The sequence below is a fragment of the Neovison vison genome, chromosome 5, assembly GCF_020171115.1.
Source record: "Neovison vison isolate M4711 chromosome 5, ASM_NN_V1, whole genome shotgun sequence".
Taxonomy (NCBI): Eukaryota; Metazoa; Chordata; class Mammalia; order Carnivora; family Mustelidae; genus Neogale; species Neogale vison.
The window spans coordinates 1,155,449-1,179,326 of NC_058095.1; the positions used below are offsets into that span (position 1 = coordinate 1,155,449).

General features: G+C 63.5%; 2 protein-coding genes across 2 annotated transcripts; both read left to right on the forward strand.

The window, feature by feature from the left end:
* Nucleotides 1-807: 807 nt before the first annotated feature.
* On the forward strand, nt 808-4,743 carry ARHGDIA (Rho GDP dissociation inhibitor alpha). The gene is made up of 6 exons (XM_044247211.1): nt 808-881; nt 2,335-2,551; nt 2,678-2,761; nt 3,011-3,087; nt 3,171-3,234; nt 3,380-4,743. Exons 2-6 carry the CDS (start codon nt 2,362-2,364, stop codon nt 3,577-3,579), a joined length of 615 nt encoding a protein of 204 aa, XP_044103146.1. The 5' UTR covers nt 808-881; nt 2,335-2,361; the 3' UTR covers nt 3,580-4,743.
* A 5,426-nt stretch (nt 4,744-10,169) lies between these two features.
* P4HB (prolyl 4-hydroxylase subunit beta) lies at nt 10,170-19,733 on the forward strand. Its single transcript, XM_044247212.1, has 11 exons — nt 10,170-10,360; nt 11,260-11,466; nt 12,766-12,899; nt 13,031-13,168; nt 16,844-16,948; nt 17,119-17,244; nt 17,322-17,522; nt 17,698-17,818; nt 17,932-18,113; nt 18,186-18,272; nt 18,809-19,733. Exons 1-11 carry the CDS (start codon nt 10,210-10,212, stop codon nt 18,887-18,889), a joined length of 1,533 nt encoding a protein of 510 aa, XP_044103147.1. The 5' UTR covers nt 10,170-10,209; the 3' UTR covers nt 18,890-19,733.
* The last annotated feature ends 4,145 nt before the right edge of the window (nt 19,734-23,878 follow it).

The following is a 23,878-nucleotide window of genomic DNA, read 5'->3' on the forward strand; positions in this document are numbered from 1 at the left end:
GGACAGGAACCCTGGCAAGCAACCCACCGAACCGCCGTCCTTGCAAGGCTCCGCACACAAAGCTGACCGCGCGACCCCTAAGTTACACAGAATCTGCAAGTATTTAAACGTGTTCAAAAGATAGCCGGGTTCCTATTTTGCATTCAGATTGTGGTAGAAAATGCCCCCACCCACATGAGGGGCCGGGCGGGGGCCGGGGATGGCGGAGGCCGAGGGCAGCGTCGCAGGTGGGCAGGCGCCCCAGGTCCTGCCGGGGTCCCGGGAGCCGGGGGTCTGCGGGGACTACACAGCGTCGCCGGGTCTGCGCGCGGCACACGTCGGACCCCAGGCGACAGCCGCTGCCGACAGCCCGGCGCTCCTCTCGCGTGCGCGAGCAACAGCGGACGGAGAGACCGGGCCACCCGCGCGGGGACAGGCTCCCCTCCAGCGGCGCTGGGACCCCAGAGCGGCCCTGGGGTCCCAGTCGGACGACACAGGCCGCCAGTCCCCGCGCTTCACAGACCCGCGCTGGGGCACCTCGGGGACGGGTCACGATGTACGGGAAGGGGGCGGCGCACGCGAGGCCGTGAAACTGCCTCGTGCCCCGGGCTGGCGGCCGAGCCCCGAGGACGCCCGGGACCAACAAAAACCACCGGCAGCAAAGCGCGCCAAACCCTAACCGGGCCCGGACCTCGCGGGACGCGCCCACGAGGCCAGCTCCACAAGATGGTGGCGGCGCGCTCCCGGCAGCCCCCGCGCGCGCATGCGCCCCACGGCGGCCGCCCGGCGCGAGCGGAAGTCGCGTGACCCCGGAAGTGGCCGGCCGGGAGCGCGCGGGCGGGGCCGCGACGTTCGTCATTCCGTGCGGGAGGGAGCGCGAGAGCGGCGCGGTCGAGCCTCCGGTGAGCGGCGGCGGCGGCGGCGGCGGCGGGCAGGGTGCGGCGGGGGCGAGGCGGGGCGGAGCCCGGGCGGGGGCGCCCCGGCGCTGGGGGCGCCGCGCCTTTGTTCGCGCCGCTCGCCGGGGGTCGGCGCGGGCCTCCTCGGGGGCCGCCGCCCGCGCTCCGCGGCGCCCCCGCCCGTGTCGCTGCGCGCCGGTCGGGTCCAGGCCTGGCGCCCCCTCCCCGGGGACGCGGGCGCGGCGGCCGGCCCGAGCGGCGAGGCCCCCCGAGCCCCGCATCCCGCGCGCCCGCCCGGCCGCCCAGATTGCGGAGCCCTGCGGAAGGAAGTGTGGGCCGCGGCCGGCGCGCTCGCGGAGCCCGTCGCCGGCGGCCACACTTGGGTGGCGTCAGGGCGTGAGCCTTCGGGAGGAATTCCAGAGAAGCGGCCCGGAGGCCGGGAAAGGCGGGCGCGCCCCACCCCACCTGTGGCGGCCGGCCGGCTCGGGGCTCCGGCGGCCCTTTGTGAGGTCCGGCGCCGGGCGGCTCCAGGCTGCCGGCGCGGTCCCAGGGGACAGGCTCGGCGGTCCTTCCGGGGCCGGTCGAGGGCCCGCGTGGACTGCGCTCTGGCCCACTTCCCTGCGGCGCGAGGGTCGGAGAGGGCCTCGCCTGTTCCTCAGCCGTTCTGGCGGGCGCAGGGGGGATCCTTAGGCCTGGGGAGCCCCGGGGCTGCCCCCTGCGCTGCTGTGCGCTCCACAGCGCTGCCCCAAGCTCTTCTGAGCCAGGATCCCGGAAGGGGCCCCGAGACTTTGCAGCAGTGCAGCCCTTCCCACGTTGCAGGTCACACGGCCTCACAGTTGGGGAGAAGGCTGGCAGATGGTTGGGGTTCCGCGTGCCCGCCTGGGACCCGCCTGTGGCTCTCGGCCGGCCGGTCATCTGAGCTCCAGGAGAACCCTGCGCTTGCAGGACAGGGCCCCACTCCCCTGTTAGGACAAAACCCAAGGAGTGTGTGGTCAGGGAGAACCAGCAGGAGGTTTCCTTAGGAAGAGGGTCTGGGCAGCTTCGCAAGAAGGGCAGGATTTGTGCAGGATTTAAGAGGTGGCCCCGCCCTGCCACTCCGGGGGGAGGCGGCTGTCTCTGTGCCCAGCTGTGGGAGAGGTGTGCCCCGTCTTCCTAGGGAGCATACTGCACGGCCTCCATAGTTCTGGATGCTCTACCCAGGCTTCCAGGGGTCCGCAAGGTGGGCAGGGCACAGAGTGTGGTCTTCTCTGGGCTTCAGGAGTCTGTGTTCGGGACTTTTGCAAAGCTCTGCAGTTGCTTTCCTACAAAAGGCCTGCCTGCCTGGGGCCCAAGCACGGGGCTGGTTACTCACCGAGGGCCCGTCCATCCGGCAGAGGCGTGCTGGCAGTAGACCTGCTGAGAGGCCAGACAGGCAGACACTGCGTGCCTTCAGGCTGCCACAACCCTGTCGGTCCCACAGGTGTCGCAGACCCAGCTAGAGGTGAGCATGGCCGAGCAGGAGCCCACCGCGGAGCAGCTAGCACAGATCGCCGCGGAGAACGAGGAGGACGAGCACTCGGTCAACTACAAGCCCCCCGCCCAGAAGAGCATCCAGGAGATCCAGGAGCTGGACAAGGATGACGAGAGTCTGCGCAAGTACAAGGAGGCCCTGTTGGGCCGCGTGACTGTGTCTGCTGGTAAGTGGGCTGAGGCAGCACCAAGAGGGACACCTGTCACTTGTGGGTTCCTGCTGCCAGCCGCTCCTCCCCCCACCAACGGCAAGTTAGGGCTGGGGTAGAGCTCTAACCTGCTTTCATCCGCAGACCCCAACGTCCCCAATGTTGTTGTGACCCGCCTGACCCTGGTGTGCAGCACGGCCCCGGGGCCCCTGGAGCTGGACCTGACAGGTGAGTGGCCTGAGGACCCTGGCCTCTGGCAGCCTGCTGGTTCCGCTGGAAGTACTTTCTCAGCACGCACGTGCCCTCTTGTGGGGGGCGTGGGAAGCGCGGCCGGGAAGTCTACGGCCCTGGCTTTGGAGGTGCTGGGGGTCCTGGATGGGGCCGCCTGGGGCTGTGTGGGTCAGGGTGGGCACCGATGGGGGGTGTTGTGCCCCTTCCTGCAGCTGAGCCTTCTAGACAATCTTTTCTTGGGCACAGGCGATCTGGAGGGCTTCAGGAGGCAGTCCTTTGTACTGAAGGAGGGCGTGGAATACCGGATAAAAATCTCTTTCCGAGTAAGGCAGGGGCTGTGGGAGGTGCTGGGGGGCCGTGGGCCTGGAAAGCCTCGCCGAGCTTGGCCTGGCTTCTCTCCCTGCAGGTGAACCGGGAGATCGTGTCTGGCATGAAGTACATCCAACACACGTATAGGAAGGGCGTCAAGAGTGAGTGGGGAGGTGGCGTCCTGCCCCCACGATGGGGGTGCTGCACGGGGGCTCTGGGATCAGGATGGGGAGAGAGAAGGCAGTGTGCGCCTTCGGCCCTGGGTGGGGTCGGCAGCCTTGGTGACCGCCCATTTCCTGCACGCAGTCGACAAGACCGACTACATGGTGGGGAGCTACGGACCCCGGGCGGAGGAATATGAGTTTCTGACCCCCACGGAGGAGGCGCCCAAGGGTATGCTGGCCCGAGGGAGCTACAACATCAAGTCCCGGTTCACAGACGACGACAAGACTGACCACCTGTCCTGGGAGTGGAACCTTACCATCAAAAAGGAATGGAAGGACTGAGCCCTGACCCGGGAGGCGGGCAGGCCTCCGGACAGACAGACGGACCTGTCTGACGTGCCCCACCCCCATCAGCCCCCCTTCTCCATCCTGACCCCTTACCAAAGTGCTGACGGGTCTGTGCCCCCCCCCCAGCCGACCCTGCCCCTCCCTCCTGGCCCCAGCCTCCTTGGTGGTCTCGCCTTGCTGCTTCTGCCTGTGCTGGGGAGGGGGGAGGGAGCCTCCAGGCCAGGCCTCCACCTCCCCTTCCGTACCCCTTTGGGTTCCCCCTCTCGACCTAATCTGACCTGAGGCACTGGCTCTTCCAAGGGAATCTCCGGGACGCCCAGGTCCTTGCAGGCCTTTGCAGTTGCCCTGAATCCTGTTCTTTCTCTTCTTCCGGGGTGGGGGTGGGGTGGGGTGCATGACTCGAGGCCTCTTGGGGGCCAGCCACCCTCCTGCTTTCACCTGTCCCCGGTCAGTTCATCCATCGCTGTCAGTAACTGTCTAACCATGATGCCTTAACATGTGGAACGTGTGCTGTGGGGGCCGTCACTAACCTCTAACCCCCCCATGTCTGCATGAGCATGTGGTCTCCCCCGGTCCCTGCCCCACCCGCAGTCCCCGTGGCCCGGGGAGGGGTGTGGGGTGTGCTGCTGCTGCTCCCCTGCCCGCCAGGGCCTAGCCAGCCCCCTCCCCCGGCCGGGGCTGTGGGGACGGCTCCAGGGGCTGGGGGAAGCCAAATTGCCAAAACTGAAGTTGCCTCCATTCCCATCTGGGAGGCCAGGTGTCCTCACGCCTCTGCCTTCTTTGTCCTTGTGGGCAGTGCTGGAGCCCAGGCCCCAGCAGACCGCCCTCGGCGGACAAAGCCAGCGGCCGAGCCTTATTGTCCCACCTGGGCCTGCCGGCCTGGAGTCGTGTGCCTGGCCTGTCAGTATTTATTGCCTCCATATGTGCCGTCCTCTGGGCCCCCTGGCCTGCCACCTCTGCCCCCAGGCTCGGTGCCACCATCCCCGGCAGGCCCTCCCCGGACCCAGCCAGGACAACTGTGGGACCAAGCGCGCACAGTCGGAGCCCTCCCCTGTGCCTCCCCTCCCCTTGCCTCCCCTGTTGGGCCTGGGCCTAGAATGTTCAGGAGCCTGACCCTGCTTCTCCTTTTCTGACCGGGAAATAAACTCCCCCAAAGCAGCCAGGGTGTCTGCTGCTTGTCTCGGGGGGTGGGGGGCAGCCATGGTGCCTGCGGCTGTTGAATGATTTGAAGCTTTCCTTTAAGATCTGGCCAGTGCTTCCCTGGGCGTAGGCCTCGAATCTCCCCAGTTGCCCAAGTTACACGGTTCTTGGCTTGGGGGCAGCGGGTGCAGGAGGTCTTTCTGGGGCCTGGAGCACAGGCTTCGTGGAGGAAATGTCCCAACCCTGAAGAAGGGGAACCTTGCCGGAGACAGTCCCTGTACCCAGCAGCAGGGGCAGGAGGCCAGACTGGAAGTCCGTGCTGCTGGAGGCAGTGCCCTGGAGGGCCCTACAGGACCCTGGCTCCAGGGGTGGAATGGGTGAAGTGGGGTAGACAGGAGGAGACTGGGGGCCCTCACTGCTTAGAGGTGCAGAAGAGCAGCAAGAGGGGGCGCCTGGATGCTCAGTGGGTTAAGCCTCTGCCTTCGGCTCAGGTCATGATCTCGGGGTCCTGGGACCGAGCCTGCTTCCTCCTCTCTCTCTCTCTGCCTGCCTCTCTGCCTACTTGTGATCTCTGTGAGTCAAACAAATAAATAAAATCTTTAAAAAACAAACAGCAAGGGGGCTCCTGGAGGACTGCACAGCCTCTACCGGACCTTGGGGGGGGGGCGGAGCAGAAGGGGGACACTGCCTCCTTTCCTCACACCGTGGGAGGGCGCAGAGCAACTCTGATGCTCCCTCCGCAGCTGGAGGACAGGAAAAGCGCAGACTGGAAACCACCTCCTGTGGCCTGGCGCCTGTTGGGAAACCTGCCCTTTCCGTGCTCTGGGTGGGCTAGAAAGGGGTTTGTGTCACACTTCATGGTGACAGGAAGCTGCTCTCGGAGAGGCTCGGCTGGCCACACCTTTCTTTCGGGCCCTGCCCCTCCTGCCAGTGCTTCCCAGGGGGTGCCCAGCCAGCAGCTTTGCCCTGGCTGGGGCTGCGGTGGCCCCGGCCCCGCTCACGAGGGCCCCCTGGTGGATGACAAGATGAAGTGGCCCTTCCCACCCAGACACAGGTTAGAGAGGAGCCTGGCCCCGTCAGGTGGCACAAAAAGCCAGTGGGGTTACACCATCCTGGGCTCAGGGTCTGGGTACCTTTCCCACTGAACAAGGATGCAGCGACCTCTGAAACGCACCCTGGCCCCCAGAGGTATCCCTGGGCAGGGTCTCGAGCTCAGCCAGCCCATCACAGTTCCGGGGCTGGCCACCGCCGCACCTCTCCCAGTACGTTTCCTACAAGGTCCATGGAGAATCTAAAGCCAGGGTTGAAACCGTGCGTCGACAGTTCAGCGGGTCAGGGCCTTCGGAGGCTCCCTCAGGCCATGGATTTTCCCAGCTTTAGTCACACACGTGGACTCGGACCCTAAGTGCCGAGTTGTACCTGCACCTTGCCAAGGGCCAGGACTTTGCTCCGGCCCCTCCCCGGGCGAAGGGTCACATCGGGTGGCACCTGCAAGACTTGCAGGACGTGTCTTGTCAGTCCCAAGTCTAACCTGGTCCTGGTTTCACCCTGAACCTGTCTGTACAGTCTGGGGGCCTGTGCCTATGGTCCTCTTCCATTGTGTCCCCTGTCCATGTCCCCCAGGAGCCCCCAAGCTACCCCCTCGTCATCTATTCCCAGATGGGCCCTTCTTCCACTGACTCTTCCACTTACTCTGTGTGGACACAGAGTAAGGATCTCTAACGTGACTGATTCATCTCCAATGACCGTGATTTACGATAATCTTCACTCCCTGCACCATCCCACTCTGGAATCAGGACCCCCTCCCACCACCCCACCCCCGGGGCCACAGCTCCCCACGGTGCCCCAGCTTGCAGGTGTGCAGGGTCACATGGTCCTGTCTGGCAGTGGGACCCTACAGTCAGGAGCTGTCCTTCAGTAGCCTAGCGAGCACTTCCTGGGTGTCCTTGAGCCTGCTGTCGACTCCCTCAACACCTTCTACCCTAGCACAGACTGGGGAAAGAAGTTTTATTCTGAGAACTCTATTAAAAAAACAAAAACAAAACAAACAACTCCGGGAGCCTGGGTGGCTCAGTGGGTTAAAGCCTCTGCGTTTGGCTCACGTCATGATCCCAGGGCTCTGTGCTCAGCAGGGAGCCTGCTTCCTCCTCTCTCTGTCTGCCTCTCTGCCTACCTGTGATCTGTCAAATAAATAAAATCTTAAAAACAAATAAACAAGACTTTATCTTTTTGAGAGACAGAGAATGAGCACAAGCAGAGGGAGAAGCAGACTCTCCACCGAGCAGGGAGCCTGATGCCAGACTCCACCCCAGGACCCTGGGATCTTGACCTGAGCTGAAGACACATGCTTCACCGACTGAACCACCCAGGCAACCCAAGAACTTTTTTTTTTTTTTTTTTAAGATCTTATTTATTAATTGACAGAGAGCTGCAGAAGAGGGAGAAGCAGACTCCCTGATGCGAGACTTGGTCCCAGGACCAAGAGCAGAAGGCAGATGCTTAATGGACTGAGCCATTCAGGAACCCCTGAGAACTCTATTTTTGATAATAGTATTTATCAAAACATATCACCCAGTAATTCGCATGAGGTGTAATGGGCACCTTCTCGGAGAATGAGAGACGCCTGGAGGGTGTCGTGCGGCAGTGGTGCTGGTCCTGAGAGATGCTGGGCCGCAGCCACAGGGCAGGGGGGCCCTGACCTCCAAAGGCACATTCCAGCTCGGGACCCAGGGTACATGGTGAACACAGCCCCACAGCCTCTCTCTGGAGCTTTTGGATGGTACAGGAGTGGGTCTCTTGAAGGAGGTAGATGCCAGCCCTCCCCTCAAAGCCGAGGTTTGCAAAGGTGTTCAGTGAAGCAGCCTGTGTTCTGGGACCAGCCCCATAGAAACTGGGGACCTCAGATCTTCCCCAAACCAGGCTTCCTTCCAGCTTTCTGATAACCCCACTTTGCCGCTCCTGCACAGGTTGGTACAGGAGACCAATGCAAGCTGGGCAGGCGCCTTGAGAAGGCACAGCCAAGATACCCAAACACCAAGGCCCGTTAGGCCAAAGCCTCGTTTACACCCTGCTTTTCATAGCTGTGGCCATTGGCTGCACCGTCTTCACCTGCGTCAAGGCCCGTGGACTGCACGCAGCACAGAGGGTCAGACTCGGAGAGGCTCATTCGCAGCCACAATGGGATCGGGTCTGTTTTGTGTCCCCCCCCGCCCCCGCTTTTCCTTTTAAAGACTTAATTTACGTACAGAGAGAGACAGCGAGAGGGGAGTGGGAGAAGCAGGCTTTCCACTGAAAAGGGAGCTGACCCAGGGCTCAATCCCAGGACCCCAGGGATTATGACCTGAAGGCAGATGCTTAACCAACCGAGCCACCCAGGTGCCCCTAAACAGTTTAGATTATAATCACAAATTCCATATTGAAAGTCTCTATTAGATGAATTCTGTTAAGTGTGTCCTGCAGAGTGGTCCGTGCCCAGTGTGGCACATGGACACATCGGAAAGCTGTTTTGTTCTGGTCATTAGACCATTCTTCAAAAAAATTTATTTATTTAACAGAAATATCACAAGTAGGCAGAGAGGGAGGAAGGGAAGCAGACTCCCCGCTGAGCAGAGAGCCCCTTGCGGGCTCGGTCACGACCTCAAAGGCAGATGCTTAAGGACTGAGCCACCCAGGCGCCCCTTGTTCTCCCCTTGACCCCGAAGTTCTTGTCTTTTGTCAAGGCTGCGTGCTCTGGAGTGACGCTGCTCCAAACCACCACAAGCTAACCAGCGTCAGGGGACCGTCCGTTTGTTCGCTGTGTCCCGGTCAGCAGGACAAAGCCAAGTCCCAACAGGCAGGCATCCACACGCGGTCAAATCCAAGACACAATAACCTCCTCCACCAGGCCCCAAGGCCCGGGCTGTTAGGTTCGCGCTGTGGCCAGGACAGACGCCGGGACACAGAGCAGCGGCCATGAAGCGACGCGCCACGCATTCCCCAGAGAGCAGAAGAGCCTTGGCTTGCAACTACCGGTCATTCGTCGGTTGGGCCGTCCGGCCAGGGCCTCACGGACGCTGGGGCGGACACGTTCACGGCCTTTCCGTGCGGAACGCCCGGCTCCCCGCAAGGCCCCCGTGCAGACAGACATCCCAGAGGAGACAACCACCCCTGCCTGGGGCCGGGCCGCGGCGCGGACACCGAGACCCCGGACCGGCTCCTCTGGCGGGAGAGCGTCCTCACAAGCCCCGCCGGCCGCGCGGGAGCCTTCTCTCGGGGCGCGCGGTCACACGGCCGACGCCGCTGCCCACCGAGCCGCGAGGCTGGCGACGAGTCTGGGGCGAGCGGCGGGGCCTCCCCGACGGGGAAGCGAGCGCGGAGGGCCGTTCGGGCGTGTTCGCGGGGAGGGCGGCGGGGGAGGAGGGACACGCTGGGCGGCCGCGACCACCGCCCGCGGCACCGGGATTTCCGCTCTGCAGAAGCCGCCGCCGCCGGGCACAGGCGGGACGCGCCCGCCGGGACGGAGCCGCCACCAGCGCCCACGGGACCCCCGCGCTCGGTCCGCGCGTCCCGGCTGGGCCGGCGGCGGGGGCTCGGCCGGCAGGCGGGACCCCGCGTCGCCGCCCGAAGCCTTCCCCGGCCGGGCTGCCCCGACGCCACGGGGCCGCGTCCTCGGTTCCGGACCCGCGGGCGGACGGCCCTGCCTCCCCCGCTTCCTCGCCCGCTTTCCGGCCCAGCACGTCCCGGATCGGCTCCCCCCGCGCCGCCCGCCCGCCTCCTCGGCGCCCCGACCCGCCGCCGCTGCCGCTGCCTCCGCCGGGCCCGCCCCGGCCCGCTGAGCCCCACGTGCCGCCGTCCGCGTCCTTAGCCCGGGCCCCTGACAGGCACCGCCCGAACCTCACGCACACCGGAAGTTGCGTTAGCCCAGCTTCCGGCTTGCGGAGCTAGGGTGGTAGCTGAGAGGTGTCAGTTACGGCCAGGCCGTCCAATCAAAATGCAACACGAGGGGTTTCACAGACGCAGGCGCAGCCCCGCCCCTCAACCGAGAACTCCGCCCCACTGCCACGTTCGACGAGGGATCGCGCGGCGGGGCGCGCATCTCCCAGCCAATCAGGAGCCACAGAGCCCGGGTCCCCACAGGCAGCAACCATTCCAGACCCACGGAGGGTGTAGGAGAAAGCCACCAGTCACAAGTCGAGGAAGAGAAAGTTCTCCACCGGAAACCAATGAGAAGCCCGGGAAGAGTGCGAGCGCGAGCTCCCCGACCAATCCCGGGAGAGAGGGAGGGCGGCCTCCACGGCGATTCCGAATCCGGGGTCGGGGGCCAGTGCGGGTAGCCAGTCGGAGGCTTCGAAGGCGGGCCCCGACTCCCACCAGCCAATCGGGCGCGGGCGCGGGCGGGCGCGCGCTCGGCGGCGTTCGGGCTTATAGGGGCGGGGCGGCCGGCGCGCGCTCTCGTGGCCTCGCTGTCCCGGCGGCGCCAACCGAAGCGCCGCGCCCGCTGCCGACATGCTGCGCCGCGCTCTGCTCTGCCTGGCCCTGGCCGCGCTGACGCGCGCGGGCGCCGCCGCCCCGGAGGAGGAGGACCACGTCCTGGTGCTCAACAAGGGCAACTTCGAGGAGGCGCTGGCGGCCCACAAGTACCTGCTGGTGGAGTTCTGTGAGTGCCGCCGCCCGGGCCGGGCCTGGCCGCCGCGGGGCGGGGACGGGGGGCCGGGGCCGGGGCCGGGGCAGGCGGGCAGGCGGGCAGGCGGCGCTCCGGGGCGCCCGCCCCCACCCCCCGCCGCACGGGCCGCCGCCCCTCGGCAGCCCGCGGAGCTGCTGTCAGTCCTGGGGCCGCCCCTCCTGCCCGAGCCGGACTGCGCGGGTGACGGCAGGTCCGCGGCCAGCTCGTGCCTTTGTGCCTGCTGTCCGCGTGGCAGGTTCCTCCGTGGGCCCGGGGGAGCGGGGGACCCCTGCGAGCCGCCGCGGTTACAAAGGGGCGCTCGGCGGACAGCCCCCCGCCTGCCCCGGGCCGGCCCCAGAGCGCGCGCCCCTGCGGGCACTGCCTTGCAGCGTGCTGTCCCCCCGCACCCAGCACCCGTGTGTGCGTGTAAGTGTTGACGGGGCCCGGCCGGAGTCTCGACCCCGCGGGGCTGCCGGCCTCAGCGGAGAGGCAGCTCTGCACCCGGTGCCCGAGTCTCTGCTAAGCAGGAGCGTCCGGGCCGCTGTGCACAGGTGCGGCTGGCACTGGCGACCAGCTCTTAGCCTCCCTGGCTTCCCCGAGGGCAGTGCCAGGGACGTGGCTGCCCGTGCTGCCCGCGGTGGTGGGACGGTCCCCGTCGCTAGAGTCCGGCCGGGGCTGACCCGGCAGGAGCAGCGGGGGCTGGTGCGGTTGGTCCTTCTGGCCTCTGTCCCAACACGGCTTCCGAGCCCGGAGCTATTAGCCCAGCCGTGAGTGTTCCCGGGCTTATCTGGGTGAGCAGATAAGATTTTCATGGAAGGAAGTCCGGAGGAGAAGGTGGGGGAAGCGGCCGGACTTGGGCAGTGCCACTCTCTAGCACCCCACTTCTTTTTCAGATGCCCCTTGGTGTGGCCACTGCAAGGCTCTGGCCCCCGAGTACGCCAAAGCTGCTGGGAAGCTGAAAGCAGAAGGTTCGGAGATCAGGCTGGCCAAGGTCGATGCCACGGAAGAGTCTGATCTGGCCCAGCAGTATGGCGTCCGTGGCTACCCTACCATCAAGTTCTTCAAGAACGGGGACACAGCTGCTCCCAGGGAGTACACAGGTGTGACTGCCGTGCTGCCCCCGAACCTGGAGCGTAGCTGAGGGGCGGGGAGGGGAGCCTGTTCTCCATCCAGTTCCGCCTCTCAGGCCCTTGTGAGGAGTGTCCAGCCATCCCTGCAGCGTCTCTCTGGTGGAGAGGGACAGCCTTCAGGGCTGGCGAGCTGCGGGCTGAGGCGCGTCCCGAGACCGACCGGGGAGGAGAGGAAGGCTGGGGCCCTTGGGACGACACACGGGAGCGAGTGTAGTGACCGCCAACTCGGTGTCCAGCCGCCGAGCTGAGTGCTGCCAGGGACAGGCCGGCATCAGGCACCTGTCCCTGCCGAGCTCTCTGCAGCGCAAGCCCTTGTGGCTGCCTCGGGGGCTGGGCCCCTGTGGCCTGGTAGGTACTGATGAGAGGAGAGACTTTTGTCTCTAGAACCGGTTCTGTGGCTCTGCTGTCGGGAAGCTCTGGAGGAGCCTCATTAATCCTGACGCCGGCGACTCTGGGCTCCTTCCTGTGCTGCTGTTTTATGGTTCCGGTGTTCGCTTTTGGAACAGGAAGCGCACGGTTCTACGATCCCATCGCCGACGCGTAGCTTTTCCAATGAGACAGCCACTCCTAATCCACCTGTAACTGGTGGCTCAGCCTTGAGCCGCCACTTAGCAGAGCCCTTTCTCGGTGCGAGCTCCCGCAGCCCTTCTCAGGTCGGACCAGGCGGCCCAGCTGCGGGGGGTGGCGATTGGCCGCGGGCTCAGAAGGAGCAGGCTTCTAGCTGTCCATCTTGTTGGCCCTGGGTGGCACGCAGGGGCACCGTCGCTCTGCCTGCTGGTCCGGCAGGAATGTGTGGTGCGACACCGGAGTGGCCGGGATGCCCAAGGCCGGCCGGAGCTCTGCCTGTTGTCACAGGGAAAGCTGGCGTTCAGCAGACCTCCCAAGCAGCCCTCTTACTTTTTTCTGTTTTTAAAGTTGCGCCACATCTTTAATTAAGATGACGCGTACGGCGAGGCCAGGGTAGAAGCGTGTGTGTGCGCACGCTCAGTGATTTTCTGCGTCAGGGAGATTCTGAAAATGCAGAGGGACCAGGGAAGGAAAAGGAATTGTAACTATCGCCAGAGGCAGCCACTGCCTTTCCCCGCGACTCCGTTGCAGCCTCTCATGCGCACAGAAGAGTCTTGTTGGCGACAGGACTCGCACGGGTGTGAGGACGAGGCGGCTGTCCCTCTGTCCCGCGGCAGGGTTAGGCTGCTCTGGCTCTGGCAGAGTGCTCAGAGGGGCAGGGCGGGCCCGGCTCTCAGCGGAACCGCATGTGTTTGGGCGCAGCTGGCCGGGAGGCCGAGGACATCGTGAATTGGCTGAAGAAGCGCACAGGCCCGGCCGCCACCACGCTGCCTGATGCGGCGGCTGCAGAGGCCTTGCTGGAGTCCAGCGAGGTGACCGTCATCGGCTTCTTCAAGGTAGAGGCGTGGGAGCTTCCTCTCAGAGCCTTCATCCCCCTAGCGTGGGAGGAGGGTTCCCCGGGGATGAGGCCTGGCGGGGGCCCAGGGTGCTGGGGACTGTGGTCACCTCTACAGCTTCTCCTGTGTAGGACGTGGAGTCGGACTTTGCCAAGCAGTTCCTGCTGGCAGCGGAGGCTGTCGACGACATACCTTTTGGGATCACGTCCAACAGTGACGTGTTCTCCAGATACCAGCTGGCCGGGGACGGGGTCGTGCTCTTCAAGAAGGTGAGTGGCCCTCCCTCGGCCCCACCCCAGGCGCTGAGACACCGTGGCGGGGGGCTGCTGTCCTTATCGCCCTGGCGCTGGTGGACCTTGGCCGGGCGGTGCTGCCCTGCCCCGGCCCCCGACTTACCGAGGGCCAGTTGTGCAATGTTGTGCAACGTCCGGCCAGAGGAGCCGATTGGACGCGGCCTTCAGACTTTGCGCCGTGGGGTTGCTGTGGCTCGCATGGCGGCTGCCGGGCCATGTCTAACGGGCGCACGGCCGCTCTGCAGGGTTGGTTCTTCTAAAAGTGACTGGGACGAACGGCAGAGGTCTCGCCATGACTGGTTCCAAGCACAGGGTCGTACTCCTGCAGACAGCGCCATACGACCGGCCCTCCTGCTTCCGTGACCGTCCTGCTCACTGGAAACAGAGGCTCTGAGCGTTGGCTCTTGGGCAGGTGTTCCCACCGCCGGCCCAGCCCGGCCCCCGTGGTGTGGCGAGCACGGGTCCTGGGCCACGTGCCCTTCAGTTGCCTGCGCCGTTGCTAGGACGAGGCCCGGCTCCCATGTGCAGTGTGACCGTGGGGTCACAGGGACTTTCGGTTATTGTTTTAGCCACCACACAGCCAGGTGGGCTGGCTGAACCCCCATGATGTCCGAGTACGCTCTCCTGCCTTGGCCCGTGGTGTGTCCGTACGGTTCCGATGGCGCAGGGCCTGGAGAGTGGGGACAGGGCAGGAGGCATGTCCTCAGGGCTGGAGATCGGGTCTCTGAGTCCTGGTTTGTCCCTGTGGGAAGTGGGCAGGTTCAGAGCTCCAATAAAGCAGTACTGTGCGTGGTCCAAAGGGGTGCCAGGCTCCAGGCTGGGGCCTCCGTGTGTGCGCCCCCTTGCGTGTGGGGCCGCTGGGCCAAGTGACTAAAGACCGGCCACGGTCAGCTCTGCGTAGTAACTGCTGCATCCGGCACTACGCCAGGCACTGGCAGGGGGGCCTAGGTGTCTCCCAGGCGGAGGACCAGGGACACGCCGGCTTGGGGTGGCTTTCTTCTGCTGTCCTTGCCGTTGCGCTGTTTGTGTGGTCCGTCCTGCCTCGGAGAGCTCCAGACGCTGCCTTTGCTCTCAAAGGGAGCGGCTTTGCTAGACGAGCCACTAGTCCTCGCTCGGGCGCCCGGGAGATCCCAGTTACCGTGTGACGAGGGAGCCCCTGGGGCGTTGGAGGGGTGGGTCTCGGGGTGACGGGAGTCCTGGGTCCCGAGGTTGAGGCTGACGGAGGAAGGAGTTTCTCTGATGCCCCTGAGGCCAGTACGCTCTCCTGCGTCCACACGGTGCTCCCCCACCAGCCTGAAGGTCCAGAGGCCCAGCTGTCTTTTGTTTTTGTTTTTGTTTTTTTAAGATTTTATTTATTCGTTTGAGAGAGGAAAAGAAGGGAGGGTGAGGCGGAGGGAGAGGGAGAAGCAGGCCCCGCGCTGAGCAGGGAGCCTGATGCAGGACTCGATCCCAGGGCGCCAGGACCATGACCTGAGCTGGAGGCAGACCCCCAACCATCTGAGCCCCCCAGGCGCCCCCGGAGCACCAGTTTTCATGCCGGGTCTGTGGAGGCTTCATGTGCAGGAGCTCAGTGGGTGAACCGACCACCGGGTGCTTCCTGTGGTCCTTGCTCGCAGGGCGCAGCCAGCCCCCTTGGGTCTGATGCCGGTTAGGGGCAACCTTGAGCAGAAGCCCGGTAGAGCCCGGGGACTTGGTGCTGCACGGGTCAGCAGGAGTCACAGCTGCCATCCTGTGGGCCGTGCCACGGACGAGAGGAGGGAGGCTCAGGTCCAGCTCCTGAGCTGGTACCGGGCAGCCGCCCGTCTCCTGCGGGCTGATCAGCCCGGTTCCTCAAAGTGCTGGGTCTTCCTGCCTGCCCAGGGCCATTGTGGGGTTGGGGGCACGCTGAGCCGGGTGCCTTCCCAGCAGGACAGGGCAGGTGGGCTCCCAGGAGCGGCCAGCAGCCACTCCCTGGAAGGATGGGGACTTGGGTCATGGGTCACTGCCTGTTGGACCTTTGGCTTGAGAGCTACTTACACTGTGTCTTCGTCACGGGGTTTGCTTTTTCTTTTGTGTTCTTTGAAGCTGGAGGCCTAGGAGTAGCTGTGGGGCTTCTCTTCCACTGCCTACAGCGGCGAGCCTTTTGGCGACGTTAGTTGCTGGGGCCCGATGCAGCTGGCCTCTGCTGTTGTCCCTAGCTAGGTGAGAGCTCATGGTTTTTCACTAGCGTAGACCGTGAGCATTGTGGGACGCGGTACCGTTACTGAAAAGATCACATCTCGAGACAGGTGCGTGGGGCAGCTCTGCTCTTCAGGCCTCGCGTGACATCGGGCAGACGGCTCCCAGCTGGGGGCGGAGACGGTTCTGGGGAAGTGGCGGGCGCCGTGGCCCGTGTGCCGCTCGGAGGGGCTCAGGAACTTGCTGGGGGCGCAGGCCTGGTGGGGCTCAGTCTCCTGGCTCCTCGCCGCCTTTCCCTCTTCTCCATCCTAGGTTTTGGGGGAGAACATGCAGACTTCAGTTTCGCCCGGGAGAGGGGCTCCCAGTGCCCAGCCCTTGGTCCAGTTGACCTGAGCAGCCCCGTCATGGTCGGGATGGAGCTCTGGCTCCAGCGGAATGTTGCCAGGAGGGGGAGGGGCCACCTGCTCTTGCAGAAGTGCCTTTGGGGAAGGAAAGGGTGGTACTTTCAGTCCCTGCATCTGATCTGACAGTTCAGGGGAGGGACAGAAGGCTCACCTGGGCAGGCTCGGGCAGCCGGTCAGCCCATCTGTGCACCCCATCCAGAGCCGCAGCTGCGGCTGGGCTCCCATTGGGCCTTTCTGGGGAACAGCTCGGCCTTCCACCTTCGGGCCCCGGGACTCTTCAAACTCTTCATGTTATTGGGGATCCCAGAGAGCTGGAGTGGCTGCATATTATACTTATTGGTTTTTATTGGGTCAGAAATTAGAACTGAGAAATTTTTTTTCCCCTAAAGATGTTACTTATTTGAGAGAGAGGCAGAGGGAGAAGCAGGCTCCCCGCTGAGCAGGGAGCCCAAGCGGGACTGGGTGCCAGGACCCTGAGACCATGACCCGAGCCGAAGGCAGATGCTTCACCAACTGACCCACCCAGGGGCGCCCGGCTGGTGTAGTCGGAAGAGCGGGTGACACTTGACCTTAGGGTTGAGAGTTCCAGGCCCAGGTTGGGCGAGGAGGCAACTTAAAGCTCGTCCATCTGAAACAACAAGTTATTTGTAATAACTTGTGAAAGTTGGTTTTTCCGCGCTGACTGCAGCTGGGCAGTGAGAGTGTTGGGTTTCTGGCATTCACTGGCGTCTGCCTGGTGGATGCAGCCCCGGCTGACCTCTGTCTGTCTGGATGTCCCTCATCTCTGCTTCCGTCCAAGGGCACAGCAGGGCACAGCAGGCCCAGGAGAGGGCGCATTTGGAGGCCAAGCAGGAAAGTGCAGGCGCTGTGAAAGGCCCCGCGCCCTCCCTTTGGTGTCGCTGTTGCCTGGTGCTGGAGAGAGGCCGCCCTCTGCAGCAGCTCACCTCGGCTTTGTTTTGTGCAGAGGCATGTGGCTTCTGCTCCCTGCTGCTCTTGAAGCTGGACTAGAAGGGGGCTGGGCTGCCCGTGGGGGGCGCTGCGGGAGGCTCTGGGAGCACCAGGGTCCTCACAGCCCTCTCTGCATCCACAGTTCGACGAAGGCCGCAACAACTTTGAGGGGGATGTCACCAAAGAGAAGCTGCTGGACTTCATCAAGCACAACCAGCTGCCGCTGGTCATCGAGTTCACGGAGCAGGTGTGGCTCTCCTGTGGGTCCTGTGCCCTGAAGATGGGGTGGCGTGGGGGGGGTCACGAGGTCCCAGCCCCAGGGACCAGTGTTGCCTCGGTGGCATCGCAGCCGCCGAGGAAATCTCGTTAGCGGCTCAGTTCGTGGCCCAGACCCAGTGCCCTCTGCTTATGACACAGACGGCCCCAAAGATCTTCGGAGGCGAAATCAAGACCCACATCCTGCTGTTCCTGCCCAAGAGTGTGCCCGACTATGACAGCAAGCTGAGCAACTTCAAGACGGCCGCTGAGCGCTTCAAGGGGAAGGTGAGCCCTCGCACGCCTGCGGCGGGCGGAGGGTGGGAGCCGCTGTGGCCCCACCTGACCGCGCTGCTTCTGCCCAGATCCTGTTCATCTTCATCGACAGCGACCACGCCGACAACCAGCGCATCCTCGAGTTCTTCGGCCTCAAGAAGGAGGAGTGCCCCGCCGTGCGCCTCATCACCCTGGAGGAGGAGATGACCAAGTACAAGCCGGAGTCCGACGAGCTGACGGCGGCGAAGATCGAGGAGTTCTGCCACCGCTTCCTGGAGGGCAAGATCAAGGTGGGGGGGCCGCGTCCTGGCGCGGCGCTGGCCTATGCCGGCCTCTGGGCCCTCGGGGCGCCCCTGCTTAGGGAGCACGGAGCAGCCCCGACCTCCAGGCACGGTCCTCTCCTGCGGCTCCGAGGGCCGGCATGGGGGCTGCGGGCGTCCGTGACCCTGTCCCCCTGCCCTCCAGCCCCACCTCATGAGCCAGGAACTGCCCGAAGACTGGGACAAGCAGCCTGTCAAGGTGCTGGTTGGGAAGAACTTTGAAGAAGTGGCCTTCGACGAGAAAAAGAATGTCTTTGTGGAATTCTGTAAGTGAAGTCCCTCCGGCGCCCCCGGGCCTGTCCACCCCGCGAGGACGTGCACGCTGGGGGCAGGCGGCGGGCGGCTCTGGGCCGAGCGCCTCGGCACGGCTCTCTTTCAGATGCCCCGTGGTGTGGCCACTGCAAACAGCTGGCTCCCATTTGGGATAAGCTCGGGGAGACGTACAAGGACCACGAAAACATCGTCATCGCCAAGATGGACTCCACGGCCAACGAGGTGGAGGCCGTGAAAGTGCACAGCTTCCCCACGCTGAAGTTCTTCCCCGCCGGCGCCGACAGGACGGTGCGCGGCCCGCCGGGTTGGGGGGCGGGGGCGGGGGGCTGCCCAGCTCCCTGACCCCACCCCCCTCCACAGGTCATTGATTACAACGGGGAGCGGACACTAGACGGTTTTAAGAAGTTCTTGGAGAGTGGTGGCCAGGACGGGGCTGGGGACGATGACGTGAGTGGGGGTCAGTGGGCGCCACGGGAGGGGCATGCGTGTGTCCCCAGGCTGGGCAGAGCCACTCTCCCTGCGGAGCACTCCGGGCAGCGGCCGTCAGGGCTCTTGGAGTGCTGGTATTTGCTCGAGGCACCTTAGACTCGTCCCGTAAGGCCCCCTGCCAGCCGGGGACTCGGGCTCTTCCCCGGCCGGGTGGCTGAGGTGTCCTGCCCGACAGCAGCTTCAGCCTTGGGCGGCTGGGGCAAAGCAGAGGGTCTGCTAGGTGGAGGGGGGCAGAAGGGGCAGCAGGCCTGCCAAGGGAGCACACCGTGAAGCTGGCGCACGGCTGTCCCTGGCCCCACAGACCCTGAAGGCTGGGGCCCTGGGCTCCCCTCCCCGTCTTGTTGGCGGGAGGCCCCCTCGCGTCCACGCACAGAGACCAGAGTTGTTTGCTTCTGTCCGCATGGCCAGCTGGGCGGCAGGGCCCGGGTGCTGGGGCCGGGCTTGCCACCGTCCTGTCCCAGTGGGTGTCCTCGTGTCCTCCCCCTCCACCCCAGGACCTGGAAGACCTGGAAGAAGCGGAAGAGCCTGACCTGGAGGAGGAGGATGATCAGAGAGCCGTGCGAGACGAGCTGTGAGGTGCGGCGCCCCAGACACGACCCCCACCCCCGGGCAGCGCCGCCCAGGGGCGCAGCCTCCGGAAGCCCGAGGACCTCACGGCAAGGAGGGGACACCGACCGGAAATGCAGGGAATTTTTCTGAAGCAACACTTTATCCTGACACGTGTAAATTCAGACCCGTCTCTTACTTGTGCTTTTCAGTTTTTGGAAAGGGATTTCTCTCCGGGCCAGCTCACTGTGGTGGGCTGTTTTTTTTTGTTTTTTTGTTTTTTTGTTTTTTTTTTAATTGTGATGTACTTTTTCGTACATTGTTCTGTCCAAAGTGCTTGTTAAAATGTCTCTGAATCTCATGCAGGTGAAGTCTCCTTCCTGTTAGGGTTTATACTATCACTTTAAGAAATTCCATTTGTGGGATTTTGAGACATTCTTGGACGTCAGGGTGTCCCACTGTGGCCGGGCCTCCCCGGAGACTCCTGTCCCCCGTGTGGGAGGGGCCGGGCCGGCCGGGTCCCTCTCCCCTCCTGCTGGTACCGCGTGACGGAGCGTGGGTCTCGTGTTGGCTTAGATGGAGACTCTAGGTCTCCGTCACAGGGGCCTTGTAGGACTGGAGGGGGTGGTGGATGCTGGCTGAGCCCAGGGCAGACCCAGGTGGCCCCCCTTCCTCCCCGAGCCAGGCTCCCCGGTGCTCTGTGACTTCCAGCACCGCCTGAGGCCTGCGGCAGGCACAACCAGAACCCTCCATTTCCAGGCTGGGCGACGGCCAAGGGTGCTTGAGCCGAACCAGGTGTGGGCCGTTCTGCAGGTGTTTCTACCGCGATATTGGAATTGAATACATTGGCCAAATAAAGTTGAAATTTTACTACCTCTTGTCTCTGCTTCACAAGCTCTCCATGTGACGGGGAGTGGGCTGGGGTTAGGCCTCCCCCCATCGGGGCAGCTTTCTCGGAGCGTGGGGCGTCCATGAGAGCCACAGGTGTGTCCCAGGTGGTCCGTCGCCAAGCACGCACGCCACAGGTGCTACAGCTGGATGGGGGTGGGGGTCTGGTGCTGTCCCGGGGCGTCTCGCTGCCTTGGGACACAAGTGGCCACTTGTGGAGCCCGCGCCCGGCCAGTGCCAAGGCTTCCTGGCGCCGGGGGTCTGACGAGCCAGCGGCGTGCACTTGGGCACGGGTGACCCGATGGCACTGCTGTGCTCATCATTGAGACACAATGGTCAGGGTCGCGTGTTCAAATAGCAAATCACCCAGGTTTTATTTTTTTTTTTATTTTATTTTATTTTTTTAAGATTTTATTTATTTATTAGAGATCACAAGTAGGCAGAGAGGCAGGCAGAGAGAGAGGAGGAAGCAGGCTCCCTGCAGAGCAGAGAGCCCGATGCGGGGCTCAATCCCAGGACCCTGGGATCATGACCTGAGCCGAAGGCAGAGGCTTTAACCCACTGAGCCACCCAGGCGCCCCTCACCCAGGTTTTAAAAAGTAATTTGACCCAAAGAACCTCAGCTCGCTTGGAGTTCATGCTGAGAGAACTTGTTTTCCTGGATGGCGGGCCCAACTGCGGTGAGGGGCCGACGGCGTATGGGAGCCCGACAGCGACTCCTTGGGACCCCGGGAAGTGTGGGGGCGCCTGTGGGTACCTCGAGAGCAGGAGACGGGCTCCACAACAGCTGGCAGGATTCTGATGGTCGCCCCACTATCCCCACCCCGGGCTTTGCATCTGTCGGTCTCAGCGTGTCTACAGCAGCAGGTGGGACCGAAGGGCGGCCGGCCGATGTTCTGGGAGGGAATGCACGTGAACGCTCGGTCCAGCTTGGGTCAAGGACAGCACGAAGCGCAGTTCCCGAGAAGCCCTGCAGCACACAGGCGTTCCGTCCCTGGCCCTCCAGCTCTGATGCCCGCGTGCCACTGGGGGCTTCGCCGGTGCAGACGCACCCATAAAATGAGCTGCCATTGGGCTCCTCTGCTCACTCCCCTGTGCCTGCCCGTGTCGTCCCTGCAGCTGGCAGCCCGGCCTCCAGGCCCGCGCAGACCCCAGCCCAGGGGAGGAGAGCAGTACCGAACCAGCGGGCTGGGAGGACAGCGTTAGCACCCTAGGCAGCACCAGACAGGCCCTCAGCCACTCCTCCCCTCGGCAGCCCTGGTCATCGGGCGGCCTGCGCCGGCACTGGCTTCTAGCTCTTCCGCTCCAGGGTTTACGTGTGTCGCGCCTTGGTCCTAGGAGGGGAGGGCGGTAGCATGGCCTCCAGTGAAGGAAGCCAGCACAGAGCGAGGCCATCGGGAGTCAGAACTGCACGCTGGGGGAGGCTGTGGGTGACCCTACAACCCAGCTGTGCCAAGCTGTGTCCTGTGCACAGAGAACCGGGCCGTCATGTGCTCCTGGGAGGGGAGTGAGTCACCCATACCTTTCCCCTTTCGCAGAGGCAGCTGATGGGCACATTCCAGGGCCCCAGGGTTGGCCGGGAGGCTGCGTGGTAGAGTCCAAGACCTGGCAGGGCTGCCGGGTTAGCAGGGTGCTCAGCTCCGGCTTAGCAGCCTGGGACGTCCCAAATCTCTCTCTTTCCTCCCCCCTTTTCTTCTGCTCTCTGCAGGTGCTTAGAGGCTGCTGTCCAGCCGCGCACCAGCCCCTTGAGGTCCTCCAGCCACAAAGCCCGCCAGCGGGAGAGGACCCGGCAATAGGCCTGCACCTGTTCTAACAGGCCCTCCGGCTCCCGCTTTTCCTTGGACTTTTCAGAGTAAGCTTCTTGGATTAATTAAATGTCTTAGTTGGCTGTAAGGCTCTAGAAGGCAAAAGCCTAGCATCGTATAAACCAGGTCACTTTATAAGTGCCCGTGGGCGTCAGAGGCCAAGCTGGATCGATCCGGTTCGGCTCCACCATGGCTGCAGGAGAGGGAGGCTCTGCAAACAGCCTTGGGTCAGAGACTCAGCCCTGACTTCTGACCAAAGGTTTCCAAAAGGGGATGCCTCAGGTCACGCCCGTGGTTTAGAGGACAGTCCTGTGTCCTCGCTAGAATAAAAAACACATTAAATACCTTTTGGGGGGTCTGTTGTGACTGGCAGGAGAGGCTTTGGGCACCTGCACCTTCTCTGATCCAAATGGAAACGCCAAAGCCACAAACAGCCAAGCTCTCAGCCCACCTCAGTCAGATGGGCCAGGGGCTGCATCACTGGGATCGCCAACAGGCCGGCGTGGACCAGCCTGTCTCTAGCCCAAAGCTGGGTCACTGTGGGGAAGGGCTGTGCCCTTGGCAGCTGTATCCGGGGTTCTGGGAGGGCAAACACAACTTTCCACGACACCAGAATAGGCAATCTTCACATCAAAGGAAAGTTCTTTCTCCTGGAAACCAGCCAGAAGCTATACTGACCCCTCCCAAGTGACCAGTAGTTAAGATCAGCTGGCACCAGCCTATGAGCCTGCAGTGCAGGGCCACTGGGCACCAGCCCTGTATTGGGTCCCGGCAGCCGCAGGTGGGGGCTCTGGAAAGGGCTGGGGAAACTTGTCGGGGCGGACAGTCTGTCCGAGGCACTGCCCCGCTTCTCCACAGCATTTGGCCCAAGGCTTTGCACCTAGAGGGTGTTAAACACATTTGTTGATTTGGTTTTGTTGGATCCAAAGCAGCGTGGTGACACGAGGCTGCTGGTAAGCAGGCTGCCTGCTCCACCCCTGTGCCCAGCACCCATCCATCTGGGCTCTGTCCTCATTCAGGATTTGGGTGACCACCCAGGGGCATCGCACCACATTACAGGCTGCACCGCATCCCTCCGATCTTCCGATGTGGCCGTGCTAACCCCAGAATCCCAGACTGTGATCTTATTTGGGAATACAGGGGTCACAGATGTGATCAGTCAAGATGAAGTCATGCTGGCATGGGAAGACCCTGATCCAATGACTGGGATTCTTACAAAAAGGGGAAATCTAGACACACACAGGAAGGGAGAAGACCATATGGGCAGAGATGCGGTGATACATCTACGAGCCGGAAGAATACCAAGGACCACTACCAAAAGCCAGGAGAGGGGTCTGGAACACATTCTCTTTCTGAAGGAACCAACCCTGCAACACCTTCATCTTGGGCTTCTGGCCTTTAGAACCACAAGAAAATCAGGTTTAAGTCCCCAGTCTGGTACTTGGTGACAGCAGCCCTAATAAACGCAGCCAGCCAGCCTCTCTTGCTGCGGGGGCTGACCCTGAGCCCCCAGGCCTGCTCCTGGGAGTGTGCTCATGTCTACGGCTTCTCTCCAGTGAAGCCGGGCCATCTCCACATACTGGTGGCCACAGCAGGACTGCTCGTGCTGGCCCAGCCGGCTGCGCATCTCCTTAGCATTCTGCCGGTTCCACTCCCACAGGTGTCTAGGCCAAGCAGAGCTCACACCCCTCGGGGTGTAAGGGCCCCTCCTGGGGGAGCAGATGGCACGCTCTCTCAAGTGGGAGCACCGGTGTCCTTGGCACTGAGAGGCGGGAGCCTGGAAGCAGGGGAAGTGTGAGTGGTGGGGACATGCGGATGGAGGGAAACAGGGCGGCATGGGCTGGGCAGCGGGAAATGGAGGTGTTTATTTGGATTCTGACCTGGGAAGTTTCTGAGGAGGAGAGCAGCATGGTGCAAGCCTAAGGGGAGGTGACAAGTGACAGAGAGGGATTCAGGTCCTGTATCCTGCTGGGATAAAGGGCTGGACCTGGTCTGGCATAGTCAGGGCCCTGTGCCTCCTCCTTGGCTGGGGGGCAGCCCCCTTGTTCTCCGGGAGGTGGACGCAGCCACCCTCACCGGACACCATGACCTTTTTTCTGCGCCTCCATGCCTTTGGCAGGTACCTGGGCCCTCTCCATGACCTTGGTAGCTGCTTGCGTTCCTCATGGGTCCTGTCCTTCCAGGGCTTTCTCCTGCCCTCTGTAAGGCACCTTCTGGGCCCAGCTGTGGGGCAGACAGCAGTGGCCAGGAAGGATCTGACCCCTTTGGCCAGGGCACAGCAACAGGTGGGCTGAAAGATGAACCACTGAACATGATCCCGCGCAC